Source organism: Oncorhynchus mykiss, chromosome 13 (assembly GCF_013265735.2).
Source record: "Oncorhynchus mykiss isolate Arlee chromosome 13, USDA_OmykA_1.1, whole genome shotgun sequence".
Classification (NCBI taxonomy): domain Eukaryota; kingdom Metazoa; phylum Chordata; class Actinopteri; order Salmoniformes; family Salmonidae; genus Oncorhynchus; species Oncorhynchus mykiss.
The window spans coordinates 27,938,482-27,958,516 of record NC_048577.1 but is presented as its reverse complement, the minus strand read 5'-3'; the positions used below and the strand labels follow the sequence as shown (position 1 = coordinate 27,958,516).

Here is a 20,035-nt window from a genome sequence, read left to right as displayed (position 1 = left end):
AGTTGAGAAAATAATTTCAGACAAAAAGCTAAAAAGCGACTGCCTCTAAAAACCAGCAACTCCCTTTGAAAACGGGCGATGTGGCATCAGAAACATTTATTATAGTGAAAAAATATACTACAAAGTGTAGCTAAATAGAATAACTGCAGGCAGAACAGTTGAAACTGGAGCAGCAGCACAGCCAGGTGGACTGGGGACAGCAAGGAGTGATCATGCCAGGTAGGCCTGAGGCATGGTCCTAGGGCTCAGGTCCTCCGAGAGAAAGGGAAAATTAGAGCATACTTAAATTCACACAGGACACCGGATAAGACAGAAGTACTCCAGATATAACAAACTGCCCCCAGACACAAACTACTGCAGCATAAATACTGGAGGCTGAGACAGGAGGGGTCAGGAGATACTGTGGCCCCAACCGATGATACCCCCGGACGGGGCCAAACAGGAAGGATATAACCCCACCCACTTTGCCAGAGTACAGCCCCTACACCACTAGAGGGATTTCTTCAACCACCAACTTACCATCCTGAGACAAGGCCGAGTATAGCCCACAAAGATCTCCGCCACGGCACCAAATCAAATCAAATTTTATTTGTCACATACACATGGTTAGCAGATGTTAATGCGAGTGTAGCAAAATGCTTGTGCTTCTAGTTCCGACAATGCAGAAATAACCAACAAGTAATCTAGCTAACAATTCCAAAACTACTACCTTATAGACACAAGTGTAAGGGGATAAAGAATATGTACATAAAGATATATGAATGAGTGATGGTACAGAGCGGCATAGGCAAGATACAGTAGATGGTATGAGATGAGTATGTAAACAAAGTGGCATAGTTAAAGTGGCTAGTGATACATGCATTACATAAAGATGCAGTAGATGATATAGAGTACAGTATATACATATACATATGAGATGAATAATGTAGGGTATGTAAACATTATATTAGGTAGCATTGTTTAAAGTGGCTAGTGATATATTTTACATCATTTCCCATCAATTCCCATTATTAAAGTGGCTGGAGTTGAGTCAGTGTGTTGGCAGCAGCCACTCAATGTTAGTGGTGGCTGTTTAACAGTCTGATGGTCTTGAGATAGAAGCTGTTTTTCAGTCTCTCGGCCCCAGCTTTGATGCACCTGTACTGACCTCGCCTTCTGGATGATAGCGGGGTGAACAGGCAGTGGCTCGGGTGGTTGTTGTCCTTGACTATCTTTATGGCCTTCCTGTGACATCGGGTGGTGTAGGTGTCCTGGAGGGCAGGTAGTTTGCCCCCGGTGATGCGTTGTGCAGACCTCACTACCCTCTGGAGAGCCTTACGGTTGTGGGCGGAGCAGTTGCCGTACCAGGCGGTGATACAGCCCGACAGGATGCTCTCGATTGTGCATCTGTAGAAGTTTGTGAGTGCTTTTGGTGACAAGCCAAATTTCTTCAGCCCCCTGAGGTTGAAGAGGCGCTGCTGCGCCTTCTTCACGATGCTGTCTGTGTGGGTGGACCAATTCAGTTTGTCTGTGATGTGTACGCCGAGGAACTTAAAACTTACTACCCTCTCCACTACTGTTCCATCGATGTGGATAGGGGGGTGTTCCCTCTGCTGTTTCCTGAAGTCCACAATCATCTCCTTAGTTTTGTTGACGTTGAGTGTGAGGTTATTTTCCTGACACCACACTCCGAGGGCCCTCACCTCCTCCCTGTAGGCCGTCTCGTCGTTGTTGGTAATCAAGCCTACCACTGTTGTGTTGTCCGCAAACTTGATGATTGAGTTGGAGGCGTGCATGGCCACACAGTCGTGGGTGAACAGGGAGTACAGGAGAGGGCTCAGAACGCACCCTTGTGGGGCCCCAGTGTTGAGGATCAGCGGGGTGGAGATGTTGTTGCCTACCCTCACCACCTGGGGGCGGCCCGTCAGGAAGTCCAGTACCCAGTTGCACAGGGCGGGGTCGAGACCCAGGGCCTCGAGCTTGATGACGAGCTTGGAGGGCAGTATGGTGTTAAATGCTGAGCTGTAGTCGATGAACAGCATTCTCACATAGGTATTCCTCTTGTCCAGATGGGTTAGGGCAGTGTGCAGTGTGGTTGAGATTGCATCGTCTGTGGACCTATTTGGGCGGTAAGCAAATTGGAGTGGGTCTAGGGTGTCAGGTAGGGTGGAGGTGATATGGTCCTTGACTAGTCTCTCAAAGCACTTCATGATGACGGAAGTGAGTGCTACGGGGCGGTAGTCGTTTAGCTCAGTTACCTTAGCTTTCTTGGGAACAGGAACAATGGTGGCCCTCTTGAACCATGTGGGAACAACAGACTGGGATAGGGATTGATTGAATATGTCCGTAAACACACCAGCCAGCTGGTCTGCGCATGCTCTGAGGGGGCGGCTGGGGATGCCGCCTGGGCCTGCAGCCTTGCGAGGGTTAACACGTTTTAATGTTTTCCTCATGTCGGCTGCAGTGAAGGAGAGTCCGCATGTTTTGGTTGCAGGCTGTGTCAGTGCCACTGTATTGTCCTCAAAGCGGGCCAAAAAGTCTGCCTGGGAGCAAGACATCCTGGTCCGTGACAGGGCTGGTTTTCTTTTTGTAATCCGTGATTGACTGTAGACCCTGCCACATACCTCTTGTGACTGAGCCGTTGAATTGCGACTCTACTTTGTCTCTATACTGACGTTTAGCTTGTTTGATTGCCTTGCGGAGGGAATAGCTACACTGTTTGTATTCGGTCATGTTTCCGGTCACCTTGTCCTGATTAAAAGCAGTGGTTCGGCTTTCAGTTTCACTGTCAAAATAGCAGGATGATGTCCTCACCCCTGCCTCGCCTCTCTGCTAGTCCTTGAATTATTTGTGTCTATATCCATTCCATGGACTTGATTCATTTCTGAGAAGATCTGAAAAGATAATTTGCACACATTTGTACGCTACTAGATTTCAGTTTGTTTTGACTGCTATGTAGGTTAAATGTTCACTTAAAATGCAGCTGTCCTACAACATATCTGTACCTTCTTGATCCCAGTTGCATTGTGTCCATGTTCTGTCCTATAAGAATTAGAGAAAATGTGTAAAAGAATAGTCTTACAAGCATAATAAATATATATAAAATATATATTTAAAGATAAATGGCATCGACATACAATGTAATGTAAAATAGAAGAACATATTGGAGAAAGCACTAGCCAATACAGTACTGCCATACAGTAACAGTACTGAGGATTTATCACTCCAGTGTTAATCTGCTAAATTGTAATTATTCGCCTACCTCCTCATGCCTTTTGCACACAATGTATATAGACTATTTTTGTATTATTTTTTTCTACTGTGTTATTGACTTGTTAATTCTTTACTCCATGTGTAACTAACTCTGTGTTGTCTGTTCACACTGCTATGCTTATCTTGGCCAGGTTACAGTTGTAAATGAGAACTTGTTCTCAACTAGCCTACCTGGTTAAATAAAGGTGAAATAAAAAAAATACAGGCCTAATATCACATTTCAAGATATCTTTGTAAACAAATTGTTCAATATTTTATCAGGGTGACTTGAAAGATTATACGCAACATTTTGCTGTGTGGCAATACTGTGTTTGGATTCTGAAGGGCATTTATACAAAAGAGGTAGTCTAGACACTCTATTAATACCATTATGCATTTGAATCCCATCTACAGCTACCATTTAAGATATTAATTTCCTTCCACAAGGGGGTGTCCATGTAACGTTTCCAAAATGGGACAGTATTGTACATGTAACGTTTCCAAAATGAGATAGTATTGTCCATGTAACGTTTCCAAAATGGGATAGTATTGTCCATGTAACGTTTCCAAAATGGGATAGTATTGTCCATGTAACGTTATGCCCCCTTGTGAGTTAATAGTATTGCATGCTGTAGCAGGCTATATAAAGAGGAAGACCTCCATTGACGATTCAGTTCGTTGTAACATCTCGTCTGGACAGGTCACCGTCCTTAGTTAGTTAGTTAGCTAGCTAGTTAGTTAATTAGATAGTTAGTTAGTTAACGTTAGCTAGTTCATTATCACAAAAGTGAGTACTGCTCTAGATTGGAAACTTACGTTAATAAGTGTAAAGCCATATTGGCTTTATGGAAACGATATACAATATATGGGAAAGAATATAGTTGAGGGAAATAATCCAAACCTAGTTGTGCCTAGTTAGGACATAACGTTATCCAGCTAGATAACGGTACTGTACTGTAGCTCGTACAACGCCGACGGTCGATCCCGGATTTCTAATATTTACGGTAATTAACTATAGTAACGTTATGGAAGATATTCACAGAAAACCATCATTGTCTTCGTTATTCATTTTTAGTATGTTTTATTATTATATATACATTATTTTGAGACATATTCCGAGCCAAACATCAACCCAACTTAACCTTTTTAACTTGTTGTCGCATCCAAACTTGTCACCATCGTTTTCAGTTGTAATTGCGAAGTTCCCAGAAGAAGCCCAGCAACAATGGAGGTTCCTCGATGAACCCACCTTCTAACAAGTTCTTTGAATAACCTTTTGGGGCTATTTTTCATTGACCAAGAACCCTACGGTTCTTAGGGGATCTGAGAACAACTCCAGTTGAACCCTTCATTTTAATTAAGTGTTGTAGTCGGATCCAATTACTCTCATTTTCAAACATGCTGATTAGCATCAACGATCAAGTCAGCTGCTGCTGCTCCAGTACAGTATGAGGTGAGACGGTGAACTGATGTTGAATCATAATAGTTAAGTTAATTAAAACGAATTAGTGAAACTGTTAAAAAATAGTATATGGCATATTAAATATATGACTCTATTGTTATCATATAGAAACATCATGGAATATTGTACATCATATTAGCATCAACATACATTGTTGTTTCATTCAATTTCACATAATAAAGATATTTCATATTTTCAAGTTCAGAAGTCAGAACCCATCACCTGCTATGTTAAAGAGACAGAAGAATGCACAACGGGATCCTTGGGACATCCCTACCCCAAACCCTAACCTTAACCCCTAACCTTAACCATTTTAAATGTCAACTTCAACGGGCTAGGGACGTCCCAAGGATTTATCTCTACCTGAAAATACATGATTTAAGTGATTGATAGTTGGTATTCGGCAGTCATAAAGCCTTATTTGCTTTAATGAATGACTAGTGATTTTGTCAGACAGCAGCTCTACAATTTATTGACTGACTGATCCATTCATCCTTCCATCCCTCCTCAGCCTTCCTCTCCTCTGAAGACCCAGTGAGGATGGAGCTCAGTCAGAGAGCTGTTGAGGGACTGGTTAGGAAGAACACTTCTACATCCAGAGAGGTCACACATGGTTTAGATGGTAAATATTATGTCCCCTTAGCGGTTCATCACGTCAGCAAAAGGGAATATGTTCCATCATCTATGTTTATTTACATTAGTGCAAATTCTGGCTGTATCAAAGTTCATTTCCCCTCAGGTACACATTTGTTCTTTGTTATTATGAAGGTCATTGGTGTCAAATGTTATTTTCCTCACTCATTCACCCCACCTCTTTACATTGCTTATTTATATTCAGTGGCCTGACTGTGTCCAAGGCCCATCCTGGTTGATCTGAACCTAATGCAGCTTGGAGTGATCAGATGAAAGAAGTCACATTAATGTGCCAGGTGAAACTGAGGCCATAGATGCTCCATATCCATTACTTTGAGTGTTTTTTTAATATGACTGAATGTGTTTCTTTCTGTGTTGCAGGGACAGTCAAGAAATGGAACAGCAAGGCGACAGAACATGACATAAGCAGAGCTGTGGGAGACCACCTCAAGCCTCTGGTAGAGCCGGGGGTGGTGTTTACCACTCCACCACGCCTTCAGCAGGCTGGAAAAGTGGGGTTGATTTGTTTGATCCATTTGTTTGTTTCAATGTTTAATAGTTGAATCCTTTCATGTATTGTTGATTTCAACATGCACTATTTTTTAAATACTTCTATTACTGTTTTTTAATACTAATAAGGACCAAGATAAATATTTTTTGTTTAAAAAAAAAGTAAAACGTATTTAACGAGGCAAGAACAAATTCTTATTTACAGTGACAGTCTACCAGGCAACAGTAGGTTAACTACCTTGTTCAGGGGCAGAATTACATTTTTACCTTGTCACCTCGGGGATTCGATCCAGCAAAATTTCAGTTACTGGCCCTACGCTCTAACCACTAGGCTACCTGCCTCCCCTAATATGTGTTGCTTTTACAAGAGTCTGTTGATTGGTCGGTCATTGGATTCATTCATTCATTCATTTCGCAAATATGTTCAAATCAAGCTTGATTTATACAGAACATTTCAGACATGGCTTCACAGAAAGAAAAAAAATGAAAAAAAATCATTTACTACACAATGAAACATAAAAACAAGATTAAATGGAAGACTAATGAGCATTTTAAGCATTCTAAATGTTATTGATTAAAATAAACAACATGATGCAAAATCCAACCCAAAATAAAAGCTTGTTTTACTACATTGTTTGTTACGTTCTCCATCGAAAAAAACAGAAATGTCCCTTAAATAGAACGAGGGACTAACAAAGAGTCACTGACAACAACCACAATTAAACAGGTGGGGTTTCGAAGGGGCTCTGAAAAACACGATGGGGGGGGTCCACTGGAAGTTGACTAGTAACAACTGGGACCTAAAAGACACCCACCATGAGACCCACTAAAACTGTACAAGAGGCAAACAAAAGAAGAAAAAAAAAACTGGGGCAGCAGGGTAGCCTAGTGGTTAGAGTGGTGGACTAGCAACCGGAAGGTTGCAAGTTCAAACCCCCGAGCTGACAAGGTACCTGTCATTCTGCCATCATTGAAAATAAGAATTTGTTCTTAACTGACTTGCCTAGTTAAATAAAGATAAATAAAATCAGGACACAAACCCCAAAGCAGTGGAGCAACTAAAGGTGTTGACTCTCCACATCTACCAAGAGCACTGGGCCAGACCTCTTAAATATAACCTGGACCAACTAATGAGATGGGCCAGCACAGGTGTGACTAACGAGGTGACACCAATCAGTGCTGACGAGCTCAAGTCCAACCTCAAAACATAAATGGAAAAACCAAAGCCTGTAAAACCTTCCCCTTCAAGACAACAAATATGTCCTATATTTTTGATAGACAAGTTTGCTCACCACCAACAGAAAACAACTTCCATTTCACATTATAATCTATAATGCTTCACCTTCTACACCTTCAACAATACAAGAAAAACAATACAAGAAAAAACACAATAGTATTTATTTTTTCTTTTTTTTCTTTATAGAATCCGAAAACTCACTAGCTTCAAGAACTCTAGTCCACTTTTTATTTAACTTTTATTTAACTAGGCAAGTCAGTTAAGAACAACTTCTTATCGACAATGACGGCCGAGGAACGGCCTAGTGGGTTAATGACGGCCTAGTGGGTTAACTGCCTTGTTTAGGGTCAAAAGGACATATTTTTACTTTGTCAGCACGTGGACACGATCCAGCAACCTTTTGGTTATTGGCCCAAAGCTCTAACCACTAGGCTACCTCAAAGTAAGTTGAAATTAAGTTGTTTTCAAGTAATTTAACTACAACCAAACGGGCATAGGCTTCTCTTTAAAGACATTTTTGATAGGTGGGAAAGCCCCAATGTCAAAACACAGTTTTAACGTGTCCAAATCAATAACCAATATGCAGAGACAGTTTGTGATATATTGAAAAACTAAAACATATGTACACAAACATCTGCCACAATAATCATATTCCTTGTATTTTTTAAACAAGCTCCTTATAAACTGCACAAACACCAGAAACACCGTTGTTTTGACAAGTAGCAATAAATCACTGATATCGATCAGGGGGGAAATCAGGTTGTTCGTGATGTTGAAACTAACTAAACTAACTCTTCCATCAGTTCATTTAGGTCATACTGATTACACAGAACCCCAGTGGCCTAAGACCCTAGCCTCCTAAGCCATGGATTGTGAGTTCTAGTCTTTTCTGAAGTGGCTGAAAGCAGAGTGGCGCAACGGAAGCGTGCTGGGCCCATAACCTAAAGGTCGAGGGATCGAAACCATTCTCTGCTAACCAGCTTGTTTTTAGCATTGAAGTGCAAAAAAAAATGCGTAGTTTCATTGCATGTGTAATTGCCATTATTCATTTTTTTATATTTTTATATTTTTATATTTTTCATTTTGGTCAAACACATGGAAGTGGGAGATATATTTTACCTCACTGGTTACAGGAAAGCCTGCAGACGACAGTCAGCTACATTTTGGAGTGATGCATTTAAATGTATAGTTCGCTAAACAAAGGAACGCAACACATTTGTCATCAATCAACAATATCATGTTGAAATCAATTGTGCGAGAGGGGGGAGATGAAGTTGCACGTCCTGTTAAAACAGCTCAAAAACCACACGGAATCTGGGAGTAATGTGTACATCACTGGTTAGAGGACAGTTTGTAAAAAACAGATCGCTACATTTTGAATTGTGGCGTTTTGATTCCAGTGGGTCACCAACGTGGTAAGTGTAACACAGCTCTTTTCTTGTTAGTCACTTTTTGTTAAATCTCATAAATAGTAACTCTTTCAATTCAGAGCCTGGATTTCCCCCCTGAGGCTAATATCCATATCATGCTGAAATCAATAGAACAGGCGACAAACGTTTAGGGTTCTACATTGTGACATTAAAATACTCCTTCTACAATGTTAAAACATTCTACATTGTGACATTATTTAATTGATAACATGTATACTCCATGTATTTTCTGATGTTTAGTCAGAGATCTTTTATCAGAGTATCTCTTCCCACATTGATTACAGCTAAGATATTTCTCTTCTGTGTGTCTTCTCTGGTGCAAAGTCAGCTGGCTAGATGTACACATTGACTACAGCTATAAGGTTTCTCTCCTGTGTGTGTCCGCTTGTGTATATTCAGGCTGTCTGGCCGAGAAAAACCCTTCCCACATTGATCACAGCTATAATATTTCTCCCCAGTGTGTGTTCTCTGGTGTAAAGTCAGCTGGCTAGATGTAGTAAAACTCTTCCCACATTGATGAGATTTCTCTCCTGTATGTGTTCTCTGGTGTGGTCAGACATCCAGATGTACCAAAACTCTTCCCACATTGATGAGATTTCTCTCCTGTGTGTGTTCTCTGGTGTACTATCAGGCTATTTAGCTGAGTGAAACACTTCCCACAGCTATATGGTTTCTCTCCTGTGTGTGTTCTCTGGTGTATCCTTAGATAACTAGATGTAGAAAAACTCTTCCCACATTGATTACAGCTATAAGATTTCTCTCCTGTGTGTATTCTCTGGTGTGTTTTCAGAGTTTTTAGCCGAATAAAACTCTTCCCACAGTGATCACACACAAAAGATTTCTCTCCAGTGTGAATTATTTTATATATTTTAAGGTCTACTGGAGAATTGAATCTTTTCCCAAAGTCAGAGCAGCAGTGAGATTTCCCTCCAGTGTGAATTCTCAGGTGTACTTTTAGTGAATTAGTTCTTATGAAACATTTCCCACAGTCAGAGCAGCAATTTGATTTATTCCCTGTGGGTCTCTGTTGGTGTTTCTTGAGAAGTTCTGATCTGGAGACTCTTCTCTGCCTCGTCAGCATCATGATGTTGTTTAGGATCCCCAGAGGATCCACGATAGTCCCGTCTCTCTCCTGTGTGAATCACAAAGTCAGACAGATGGTTAAATGCCAACAACAGCAGATTTGAAGAAAAGGTGATACCCATGAAGTTGTATAAAAATTGACATCTGATACATTTGACAATTAAGACAGTCAAGTTAGCAACAATAGTAATATTTTGTCTTGTTTTCACATTAGTAGTAACTAGAAATAAGTTATTAAAGTTGTTGAAATCCAAACAGGCTGACAACATCGCTCACGTAGCAAAATAAAATTAGAAATCTATATAATTTAATTATTGCACCCACGCTGCTTGCACATGCCAACGAGCATCTGTGTTGCTAAGGGCTAAAATAGAAGTCAGTTCTATTTGTGATGTAGATCGCGCTGCAAGTCCTGCCTCTCTGTTACAGGAATTATATTCCTCTATGTTTTAATACCCAATTAAAATGAAACACTCTGTCAATTCCTAAGAATTTGTAAGACTCTTATTTGTATAAAATGGACAGAGACCAGTCTCAAAAATCAACCAGCTGTGTTTATTCTCGAGAGTACTGAACATGATACAGTTTACCACAGATTATAAACTGAAAATGACGTCATTAGTTTTCGTACTACCCCGTCTCATCAACCAGCAGTACAATGGCTGTATAGTTCTCAAGCCTTCCCACATCGTCTCTCCCTACTAAGATAATTTACGACGCAAGCCAAGGTCTGCCTGTGTAGATAAGCATTCTAGCCAGTCTGGCTATAAGTTCATTCATTTCTACCAAGGAACAGACAGTCATTGTTCTACTTCTTGATTATATTTACACACATTATATTCAGTACTAGGATTAAAATAAAATTCATACATCTATACAGTAACATAATAGTATTCTGATTAGTCAGTCCTGATTGAAATGTATACATAATTAGTCATTATTGATAAAAAAAAATCCCATAACACTCTCCCATCTCCTTATTGGTTTATAGAAGCAGGTATCCACGTGCCATCTCCTCATTGGTTATACCCACATGGGTGACTGAAAGACGAACGAGGTCAGTGGCGGTTAATGGACCTAATTTATGAAAGTTGCCAATTGCAATGTAAAGTCAAGAGAAGAAAAAGCCTGGAAGGAAGAGAGATGACTAGAAACGATTCGGTTGACTGTTTACATGTGGACTCATTGGTGGAGTAGAGTACCTTGTGCATTTCAGGTAAAATAACAACTCAATGTTTATATCCCAGGACAAATTAGCTAGCAACAGCAAGCTAGCTAAATAGGGAAAATTAGCTAACAAGTGCAAGCCAGCTAGCTAAATTGCCATAAATGTTTAATGCTTTTCGACGTGTCCCCAAATTAATATAATTGGTTCAGTTTGTTTTGAAATTTTAATCTGCGTGTCATGATCACGTTTGGTGTGGGGGGACAAAATACATTTATGCACGATGGCGCACGCGCGCAGCCGGTTTGGGTTCCGTGTAAGCAGTGCGCCAGAAAACTTTTGGTCTCCAATATAGGCCTCTTTCTGTGTTTGCTAAAATTGGCGCACGATGGTGATGCACATGCAATTTGGTTGAAGAAACTCCTCCCTGCTAATGAGGAAACCGCTAGTTATGGATGTAGTATATCTGCCTGGAGCAAAAATGTTGAGCGAAGATTTTAGTTTTTGCACAATGTATTCTGAATATTACAGCTCACTATCAACGCAAGATCAGGAGTGCTACTCAACGGAACTCAAATTGAGCTCTGTGTCGCTAGTTACTAATTCACCACCGTGGGGGAAACCTCGGGGGAGTTCTCTTAGGCTGACTGCAAAAATAGCCTCCATTTTCAGGTGGCTTATGAGTGCATTTCACATTACTTTTGGATTATAATTGTAAGGCTCACTTGAATCTCCTGCTTAATATGTTTGTGTTGTCACAACTGTTTTACACTTAAAAAACACTTCAACCAGTAAAATGCTCTTTGGCTAGCTTTGCCATCTCCCTGACAATGAGGGTTTGTACACTAAGTGTTTAACAAATTAACCCATAGCTTCACCTAACAATAACATAGACCTACTGAAGGACCCATAACTTCACCTAACAACAACATAGACCTACTGTAGGACCCATAACTTCACCTAACAATAACATAGACCTACTGTAGGACCCATAACTTCACCTAACAACAACATAGACCTACTGTAGGACCCATAATGTCACCTAACAATAACATAGACCTACTGAAGGACCCATAACGTCACCTAACAATAACATAGACCTACTGTAGGACCCATAACGTAGACCATAACATAGACCTATAACTTTAAATAACTTAATATTTCAGGTGAAACATGGAAACTAAAATGTTTTTGTCATGACATTTCATAACCTGATCACCAGATAATTTTGTCATTAATCCCACTAGACTACTCTGTAATGTGTTGTCATTCTAAATGTCCTGAATAAAGGAAAATAGCTCTGTGTGTTGTACAATAGTCTATCCATCAAGGAACAGTTCTCTACACATTATGAGCTAAGTATCTCTGTTTCCACTAACGAGACCCTACTATAAATCAAGCAGACAATAACACATTATAAACACCAATTTGTTAGGGATGTTGGATCCAACGTGGAGCACGGCATAACTGTCTTTACCAGAGTAATGAATGAAGAAGCACTTTGGTTGTTGTTGCATGTCGTGATGTTTGTCATGTGACTGTTATTCAGAAAATGATTTCCTGGATCAGCTGATGATAGTTGAACATGCGACTAACTAAACAGCTACAGTATTAAGTATTATTGCGTTAAAGACAGTATCCATTTGGGTGTTGTCAATAAAGTTAAGGTGACTCTCGATTAGAACCATTGGATTTAGCAAACTCTGAAATGATTTAGGATTTCTGTGCCAATGAAAACTGTTTTCCCAGCGTAACATAAGGAGACACTAAATGTTACGTAGGTAGAGTGCATTTCAGAGATCTGAATACAAAAAACTGTACGAACAGGAAAATAACCTAAACCACAATGCCAAATCTACACTGGAGGAGCTTACCAAGATGACATTGAATGGTCCTGAGTGGCCTAGTTACAGTTTGGACTTAAATTGTTTTGAAAGTCTATGGTAAGACTTGACATGAAGGATTTTAAAAAGAATAATGAAAATTCACATGAAGATCAGTCTCCTATTGGATGACATCACGACTTCCCATCAAGCCAACTCCTTGAAGGCCTTACTATGACATCACTCACTCCATCATACAGTACAAAAACATATTTAAGTGTAGAATGCATTTGAAAAAATCACACATTAGTTCAACAACGGCAGAGTTTGTATCCCTGTTTAAGATAGTACTCACTGCATTTACTGGTGTTAATCAGATCAATGTCCCTGTTTTATAAGATAGTACTCACTGTATTTACTGGTGTTAATCAGATCAATGTCCCTATTTTATTAGATAGTACTCACTGTATTTACTGGTGTTAATCAGATCAATGTCCCTGTTTTATAAGATAGTACTCACTGTATTTACTGGTGTTAATCAGATCAATGTCCCTATTTTATTAGATAGTACTCACTGTATTTACTGGTGTTAATCAGATCAATGTCCCTATTTTATTAGATAGTACTCACTGTATTTACTGGTGTGAATCATATCTCCAGTCTTCTCTTCTTCGTCCTCCTCTAATGTGACAGTAACCTCCCCCTCTTCATCCTTCATTCCAAAAACGTTTTCATCTTCTTTAATTTCATCCTCCACTCCAAAAACTGTAACATCCTCCTCCTCTTTCACTCCATAAACTGCATCCTCCTCTTCTTTTACTGTAACATCCTCCTCTTTCACTCTGAACGCGTCTTCCTCTTCTTTCACTGAAACGTCTTTCTCTTCTTCTTTCACTGTGACATCCTCACCCTCTACTTGTTTTTGTATTGTAACAGCCTCCTCTTCCTCCTCCTCTTTCACGAGAGCTTCTTTCTCCATCCAGCAGACCTGCTCTTCTTTAGCAGGAGAGTAGATTTGTGAGCTCATGGTCGAGAATTATAATATTATAAAGCAGTTTAGGGAAACGTTTTTTTTCTCTCCATTAAATATGAATATTATATCAACACGCACAAAGAGCAACAAGTGTTGTTTGATTAGGTCAGATTTTATGAGAATTTAAAACAAACTCTACATCTACTCCACATCTGTATTTCTGATTCAGTCAAATAACTAGATATCAAAATAAGCACCTAGTTATAGATACCCTTGATAAAGTTGTGTGTATATGTTTGTATAAAATAAATCAACTCTACCCACTACCAGGATATTTTAGCCCAAAAGCTGGTTACTTGTTATTTAAGCTGGTTATTTCCCTTCATTTTGTTGGTGTAACAATACATCATGTAGACGTATATAATGAACAGACTAGGTCTATACTGCTCCTACATGGTGTAACAATACATCATGTAGATGTATATAATGAACCGGCTAGGTCTATACTGCTCCTACATGGTGTAACAATACATCATGTAGATGTATATAATGAACAGACTAGGTCTATACTGCTCCTACATGGTGTAACAATACATCTACCATTCCAGTGTTTAACTGCTAAAGTGTAATTACTTTGCCACCATGGTCTATTTATTGCCTTAACTCCCTTATTTGACCTAATTTGCACTCCCTGTATATAGACTTGCTTTCTTTTTTCTACTGTATTATTAACTGTATGTTTTGTTTATTTCATGTGTAACTTGTTGTATGTGTCGAATTGCTTTATCTTGGCCAGGTCGCAGTTGCAAATGAGAACTTGTTCTCAACTAGCCTACCTGGTTAAATAAAGGTGAAATAAATAAATAAATAAATAAAGTGTGTGTGTGTGAGCAAGGAGGCCTATGAACCTGCCACAGTTACACCAGCTCTGTCAGGAGGAATGGGACAAAACTTATTGTGGGAAGCTTGTGGAAGGCTACCCGAAACGTTTGACCCAAGTTAAACTATTTAAAGGCAATGCTACCAAATACTAATTGAGTGTATGTAAACTTCTGACACACTGGGTATGTGACGAAATAAATAAAAGCTGAACTAAATAATTCTCTCTACTATTATTCTGACACTTCACATTAAAATAAAGTGGTGCTCCTAACTGGCATAAGACAGGGAATTTCTATTAGGATTAAATGTCAGGAATTGTGAAAAACTGAGTTTAAATGTGTTTGGCTAAGGTGTATGTAAACTTATGACTTCAACTGTATATAGGTCTGGTGTTGGAGATCATTCCACACTCTGTGTTCTGTTACCCAGGTCTGCTACCCATTCCACACTCCGTGGATCTCCAGCATGTATTTTCTGATGTTTAATCAGACTACTTGAATGAGAGTATCTCTTGTCACATTGATCACAGCTATAAGGTTTCTCTCCCGTGTGTGTTCTCTGGTGTGATTTCAGGCTGTTTGACTGAGTAAAACTCTTCCCACACTGATTACAGCTATAAGGTTTCTCTCCTGTGTGTACTCGCTGGTGTACTACCAGCTGGCTTGATGTAGTAAAACTGTCTGCACATACATCACAGCTATATGGCTGATGTCCTGTGTGTGTTCTCTGGTGTGATACCAGGTTGGTTGACAGAGTAAAACCCTTGCCACACTGATCACAGCTATATGGCTGCTCTCCTGTGTGTGTTCTCTGGTGTGATACCAGGCTACTTGACTGAGTAAAACTCTTGCCACACTGATCACAGCTATAAGGCTTCTCTCCTGTGTGTGTTCTCTTGTGTGATACCAGGTGGCTTGACTGAGTAAAACTCTTCCCACATTGATTACAGCTATAAGGCTTCTCTCCTGTGTGTAATCGCTGGTGTTTTTTCAATTCTGATGAAGATTTGAAACGTTTCCCACAGTCAGAGCAGCAGTGAGGTTTCTTTCCTGTGGGTCTCTGATGTTGTTTCTTGTGGTGTTCTGATGTGGAGAGACTCTTCTCTGCCTCGTCAGCTTCATGATGTTTTTGAGGATCCCCAGAGCATCCACGAAGTTCACACCTCTCTCCTGTATGAACGTCAAAGTCAGACAGTCAATGTAGTGAATGTTTAAATGTTTTTACAAACATTGACAATGGGTATGGCAACTGCCCAGCCGTGGAATCCATAGATTATGGCATAATTTATTTAATTCAATTGACTTCTATGAACTGTAACTCAGTAAAATCTTTGAAATTGTTGCATGTTGTGCTTATATTATTGTTGAGAAGTTAGGAGCTGGACAATTCCACAGTAACGGAATTACACCAGGCTCTGAAATCTCACTTTAAAATGTACTAAAATAAAAAACCATTACTGCTTTAAAACCACGTTTGTGTACAGCAGTAAAACAACTGCAGAGTTTGTGCCCCCGTTATTAAATATTAGTATTTACTGGTGTTAATCTGACCTTCCGTCTCCTCCTTTCCTTCCTTCTTCACTCCAAACACTACACCCTCCTCTTTCTCTTCTTTTACTGTAACATCCTCCTCCTCTTTCACTCTGAACGAGTCTTCCTCTTCTTTCACTGTAACGTCTTTCTCTTCATCTTTCACTGTAACAGTCTCACCCTCTACTTCTTTTTTTACTGTGACATCCTCCTCTTCCTTCTCCTCTTTCACGACAATGTTCAGCCCCAGAGTTTCTTTCTCCGTCCAGCAGATCTCCTCTTCTTTAACAGGAGGGGAGATGTTTAGGGAGCTCATGTTCGGGGATGTTAGTTATGTATCATTAGCGACTAGGCCAGTGCTATCTTAACCAGCCAGCTACTATAGCTGACTAATACAAAATAACTTAATATTAAATTAAATAGGTTAACAAGTAGATACGACAGAAGTACTTCTAAAACACAGAAGCTAATATAGACCGAAAGCGTATAAATAGCTTGAATCTTTCGGCTATGTTGGCTAGCAAGCTACTGAGGTGGTTGACGAGCTGTTTCTGAAGAACCGTCCACTAGATTATACGTCATGCTGGCAGCGTCGCCAGAAAGACGCACATCGCCGTCTGCTGACTGGAGGGGGAAACGCAGTTGAGGATCATATTTTATTTTCAGACAAAGATTATTTTAAATGGATTTAATTAAATAATACTATTATATTGAAACATAGAAAGACCTGAATGTGCTGATTGATTAGTGTGAATATAAATGTTTACTACAGCAGATTTAAGGCAGTTTCATTAAGTCAAACTAAATCTAAATAAGTAGCTAGCTACTGTAGGTCTATACTGCTCCTACATGGTGTAACAATACATCATGTAGATGTATATAATGAACAGACAAGGTCTATACTTCTCCTACATGGTGTAACAATACATCATGTAGATGTATACTACTGTTCAAAAGTTTGGGGTCACTTAGAAATGTCCTTGTTTTTAAAGAAAGCACATTTTTTGTCCATTATAATAACATGCAATTGATCAGAAATACAGAGTAGACATTGTTAATGTTACAAAAAATATGCACCTTTATTTAACCAGGTGGCCATGATGTCATAATGATAGTTTAATCTAGAAGAAAAATAAATGCACACCTATTTTGGCGAGGTGCTGGCTAGCGGAGTAGAAAACTTGAAGATAAAAGAGAGCCGCACACTCTAGGAGCTCAGATGCAAAAATTTAATTACCAACGTTTCGACAGCCAGGCTGTCTTCATCAGGGTATAATGATAGTTTAACCAGGTGGCCAGTTGATACAAGTTCTCTTTTACAACTGCGACCTGGCCAAGATAAAGCAAAGCAATGAGACACAAACAACAACTTGTTCTTTAACAAAGGATTTGTAAATAGTGTTGTTGCATAACAATCAGGCAGTAGAACAACCATAATCATCACCCTCTTGACCAATCTTCCCTCCCCTTAACATTGGGTTTGATTCAGACCCTGCCAGTGTACCAGATGGTCATTGGGTTTGATTTAGACCCTGTCAGAGTGCCAGGTGGACATTGGGTTTGATTCAGACCCTGCCAGAGTGCCAGGTGGACATTGGGTTTGATTCAGACCCTGCCAGAGTGCCAGGTGGACATTGGGTTTGATTCAGACCCTGCCAGTGTGCCAGGTGGACATTGGGTTTGATTCAGACCCTGTCAGAGTGCCAGGTGGACATTGGGTTTGATTCAGACCCTGTCAGAGTGCCAGGTGGACATTGGGTTTGATTCACACCCTGCCAGAGTGCCAGGTGGACATTGGGTTTATTCAGACCCTGCCAGAGTGCCAGGTGGACATTGGGTTTGATTCAGACCCTGCCAGTGTGCCAGGTGGTCATTGGGTTTGATTCAGACCCTGCCATTGTGCCAGGTGGACATTGGGTTTGATTCAGACCCTGCCAGCTTGGCCAGAAATGTATTCCAAGGTCAGAAACTTATAACCACAGAACCACCCCAGACCTTTCATGCATGACTAAAAACACCTAAGTATTATATTTACTGCCATGGTCTAGTATGTCACTGCCTCAGACACCATTTACACTTCTGGCTGAGGTACGAGTAAAACATGACATTATTTCCTAACCATTCACAATGCTGGCTGAGGTACGAGTAAAACATGACATATTATTTCCTAATTGTAAAACAATCTCCACTCCTTTAGTCCATAATCAACTAGTCTCCCACTGATTTACCAGAATAACATGAGTTGTTTCCTTCAAACGGTTAGACTGTTAGTCCATAATCATATTCAGCTACTTAATGTCGTCTATTGTCATTGTCACGCCCTGGTCTTAGTATTCTGTGTTCTCTTTATTATTTTGGTTAGGCCAGGGTGTGACATGAGTGATTTATGTGGTTTGTTTTGTCTAGGGGTTTTGTAGTTTATGGGATTGTGTTTAGTTAAGTATTCTAGGTAAGTCTATGGTTGCCTAGAGTGGTTCTCAATCAGAGGCAGGTGGTTATTGTTGTCTCTGATTGGGAACCATATTTAGGCAGCCATATTATTTAGGTCTCTTGTGGGTGATTGTTCCTGTCTCTGTGTTTGTTTGCACCAGATAGGCTCAGTCATTTTGGTTTTTTCTTTTCACTTGTTTTGGAAGAGAAGAGAACGAGCGCCATTCTCCCTGCGGAGATGGTGCTAAATACATCAACACGGTCGGTCCCTGGGATTGGGCTGGCTAACACGATTAGGTTTGCTTGGAAGGAAAAGGAGATGGAGCCTTTAGGACGGGAATCTTTTGGAAGGATAATATTGATGGGGATTCTAAAGCTGACGGTGAAGGACGTGTTTTGTTTCCAAGGCAACTCGTTGGAGGGAGCATACGACGTGGCACTATATACAGAGGCAAAACACGATGATATCCTGAGAAGGGCAAGAGCAGTGGGAGGTGAGAGGCCGATGTGCTACTACGAAATAACAAGCCTGGCGAAGAATAATTTTAGGGTTGTAACTGTCAACATTTACAACCCTTACGTTAAGGACGAAGAGGTGAGGGCTTTTCTGGGGAGATATATGGATAACGTCTCCTCAGCAAGGCACCTCAAAGAGTCCCTTGGGTTTTGGAATGGGAGAAGAGGTTTCCAGGCCCTCCTCAGAGAGGACTCAAAGGGACATGGTGGCTACCTCCATCCTCCTGCTATGTTCTCCCTAGGGGCTGACAGGGGGACGTTGTTTTATGCACGTCAGCCCCCATTTTGCAGACGCTGTATGGCCTACGGTCACATATTCGCCTCATGCAGTACAAGAAAATGCAGATTTTGTGCATCTGAGGATCATGAGGCGAGGGATTGTGACAAGCCTAAGACGTGCCATGGGTGTGGCTCGTCAGCACACCTGTGGCGGGGGTGCCCGGCCCGTCAGCGGTCATATGCGTCTGCGGCTGGGGGGGGAGCAGGGGCGGGGATGGGGGAAGAAGAGGAGGGGAAGGAAGCACGCCTCATGATCAGAGTACAGGTCCAGAGGGGAAGGCCACAAGGAAGGAGGAGGAGCACTCTGAACGAGTCTTCCTCTTCTTTCACTGTAACGTCTTTCTCTTCATCTTTCACTGTAACAGTCTCACCCTCTACTTCTTTTTTTACTGTGACATCCTCCTCTTCCTTCTCCTCTTTCACGACAATGTTCAGCCCCAGAGTTTCTTTCTCCGTCCAGCAGATCTCCTCTTCTTTAACAGGAGGGGAGATGTTTAGGGAGCTCATGTTCGGGGATGTTAGTTATGTATCATTAGCGACTAGGCCAGTGCTATCTTAACCAGCCAGCTACTATAGCTGACTAATACAAAATAACTTAATATTAAATTAAATAGGTTAACAAGTAGATACGACAGAAGTACTTCTAAAACACAGAAGCTAATATAGACCGAAAGCGTATAAATAGCTTGAATCTTTCGGCTATGTTGGCTAGCAAGCTACTGAGGTGGTTGACGAGCTGTTTCTGAAGAACCGTCCACTAGATTATACGTCATGCTGGCAGCGTCGCCAGAAAGACGCACATCGCCGTCTGCTGACTGGAGGGGGAAACGCAGTTGAGGATCATATTTTATT

General features: G+C 40.6%; 2 protein-coding genes across 2 annotated transcripts in view; both read right to left on the bottom strand.

The window, feature by feature from the left end:
- Positions 1 to 8,105: 8,105 nt before the first annotated feature.
- LOC118938251 (glutamic acid-rich protein-like) lies at positions 8,106 to 14,061 on the bottom strand. The gene is made up of 2 exons (XM_036940699.1): positions 13,205 to 14,061; positions 8,106 to 9,635 (listed from the first exon to the last, which is right to left on the bottom strand). The coding sequence occupies exons 1-2, from the start codon at positions 13,599 to 13,601 to the stop codon at positions 9,511 to 9,513; spliced, it is 522 nt and encodes a 173-aa protein (XP_036796594.1). The 5' UTR covers positions 13,602 to 14,061; the 3' UTR covers positions 8,106 to 9,510.
- Positions 14,062 to 14,740: 679 nt separating this feature from the next.
- Positions 14,741 to 20,035, bottom strand: part of LOC110485128 (zinc finger protein 239-like) — a 28,526-nt gene continuing 23,231 nt past the window's right edge. Inside the window, exons 3-4 of the mRNA XM_036939732.1 lie at positions 15,980 to 16,045; positions 14,741 to 15,598 (exon numbers count right to left, since the gene is read on the bottom strand). Of these exons, the coding sequence (XP_036795627.1) occupies positions 14,829 to 15,598; positions 15,980 to 16,045 (836 nt within the window). The 3' untranslated portion in view covers positions 14,741 to 14,828. The remainder of the gene's footprint in view (positions 15,599 to 15,979; positions 16,046 to 20,035) is intronic.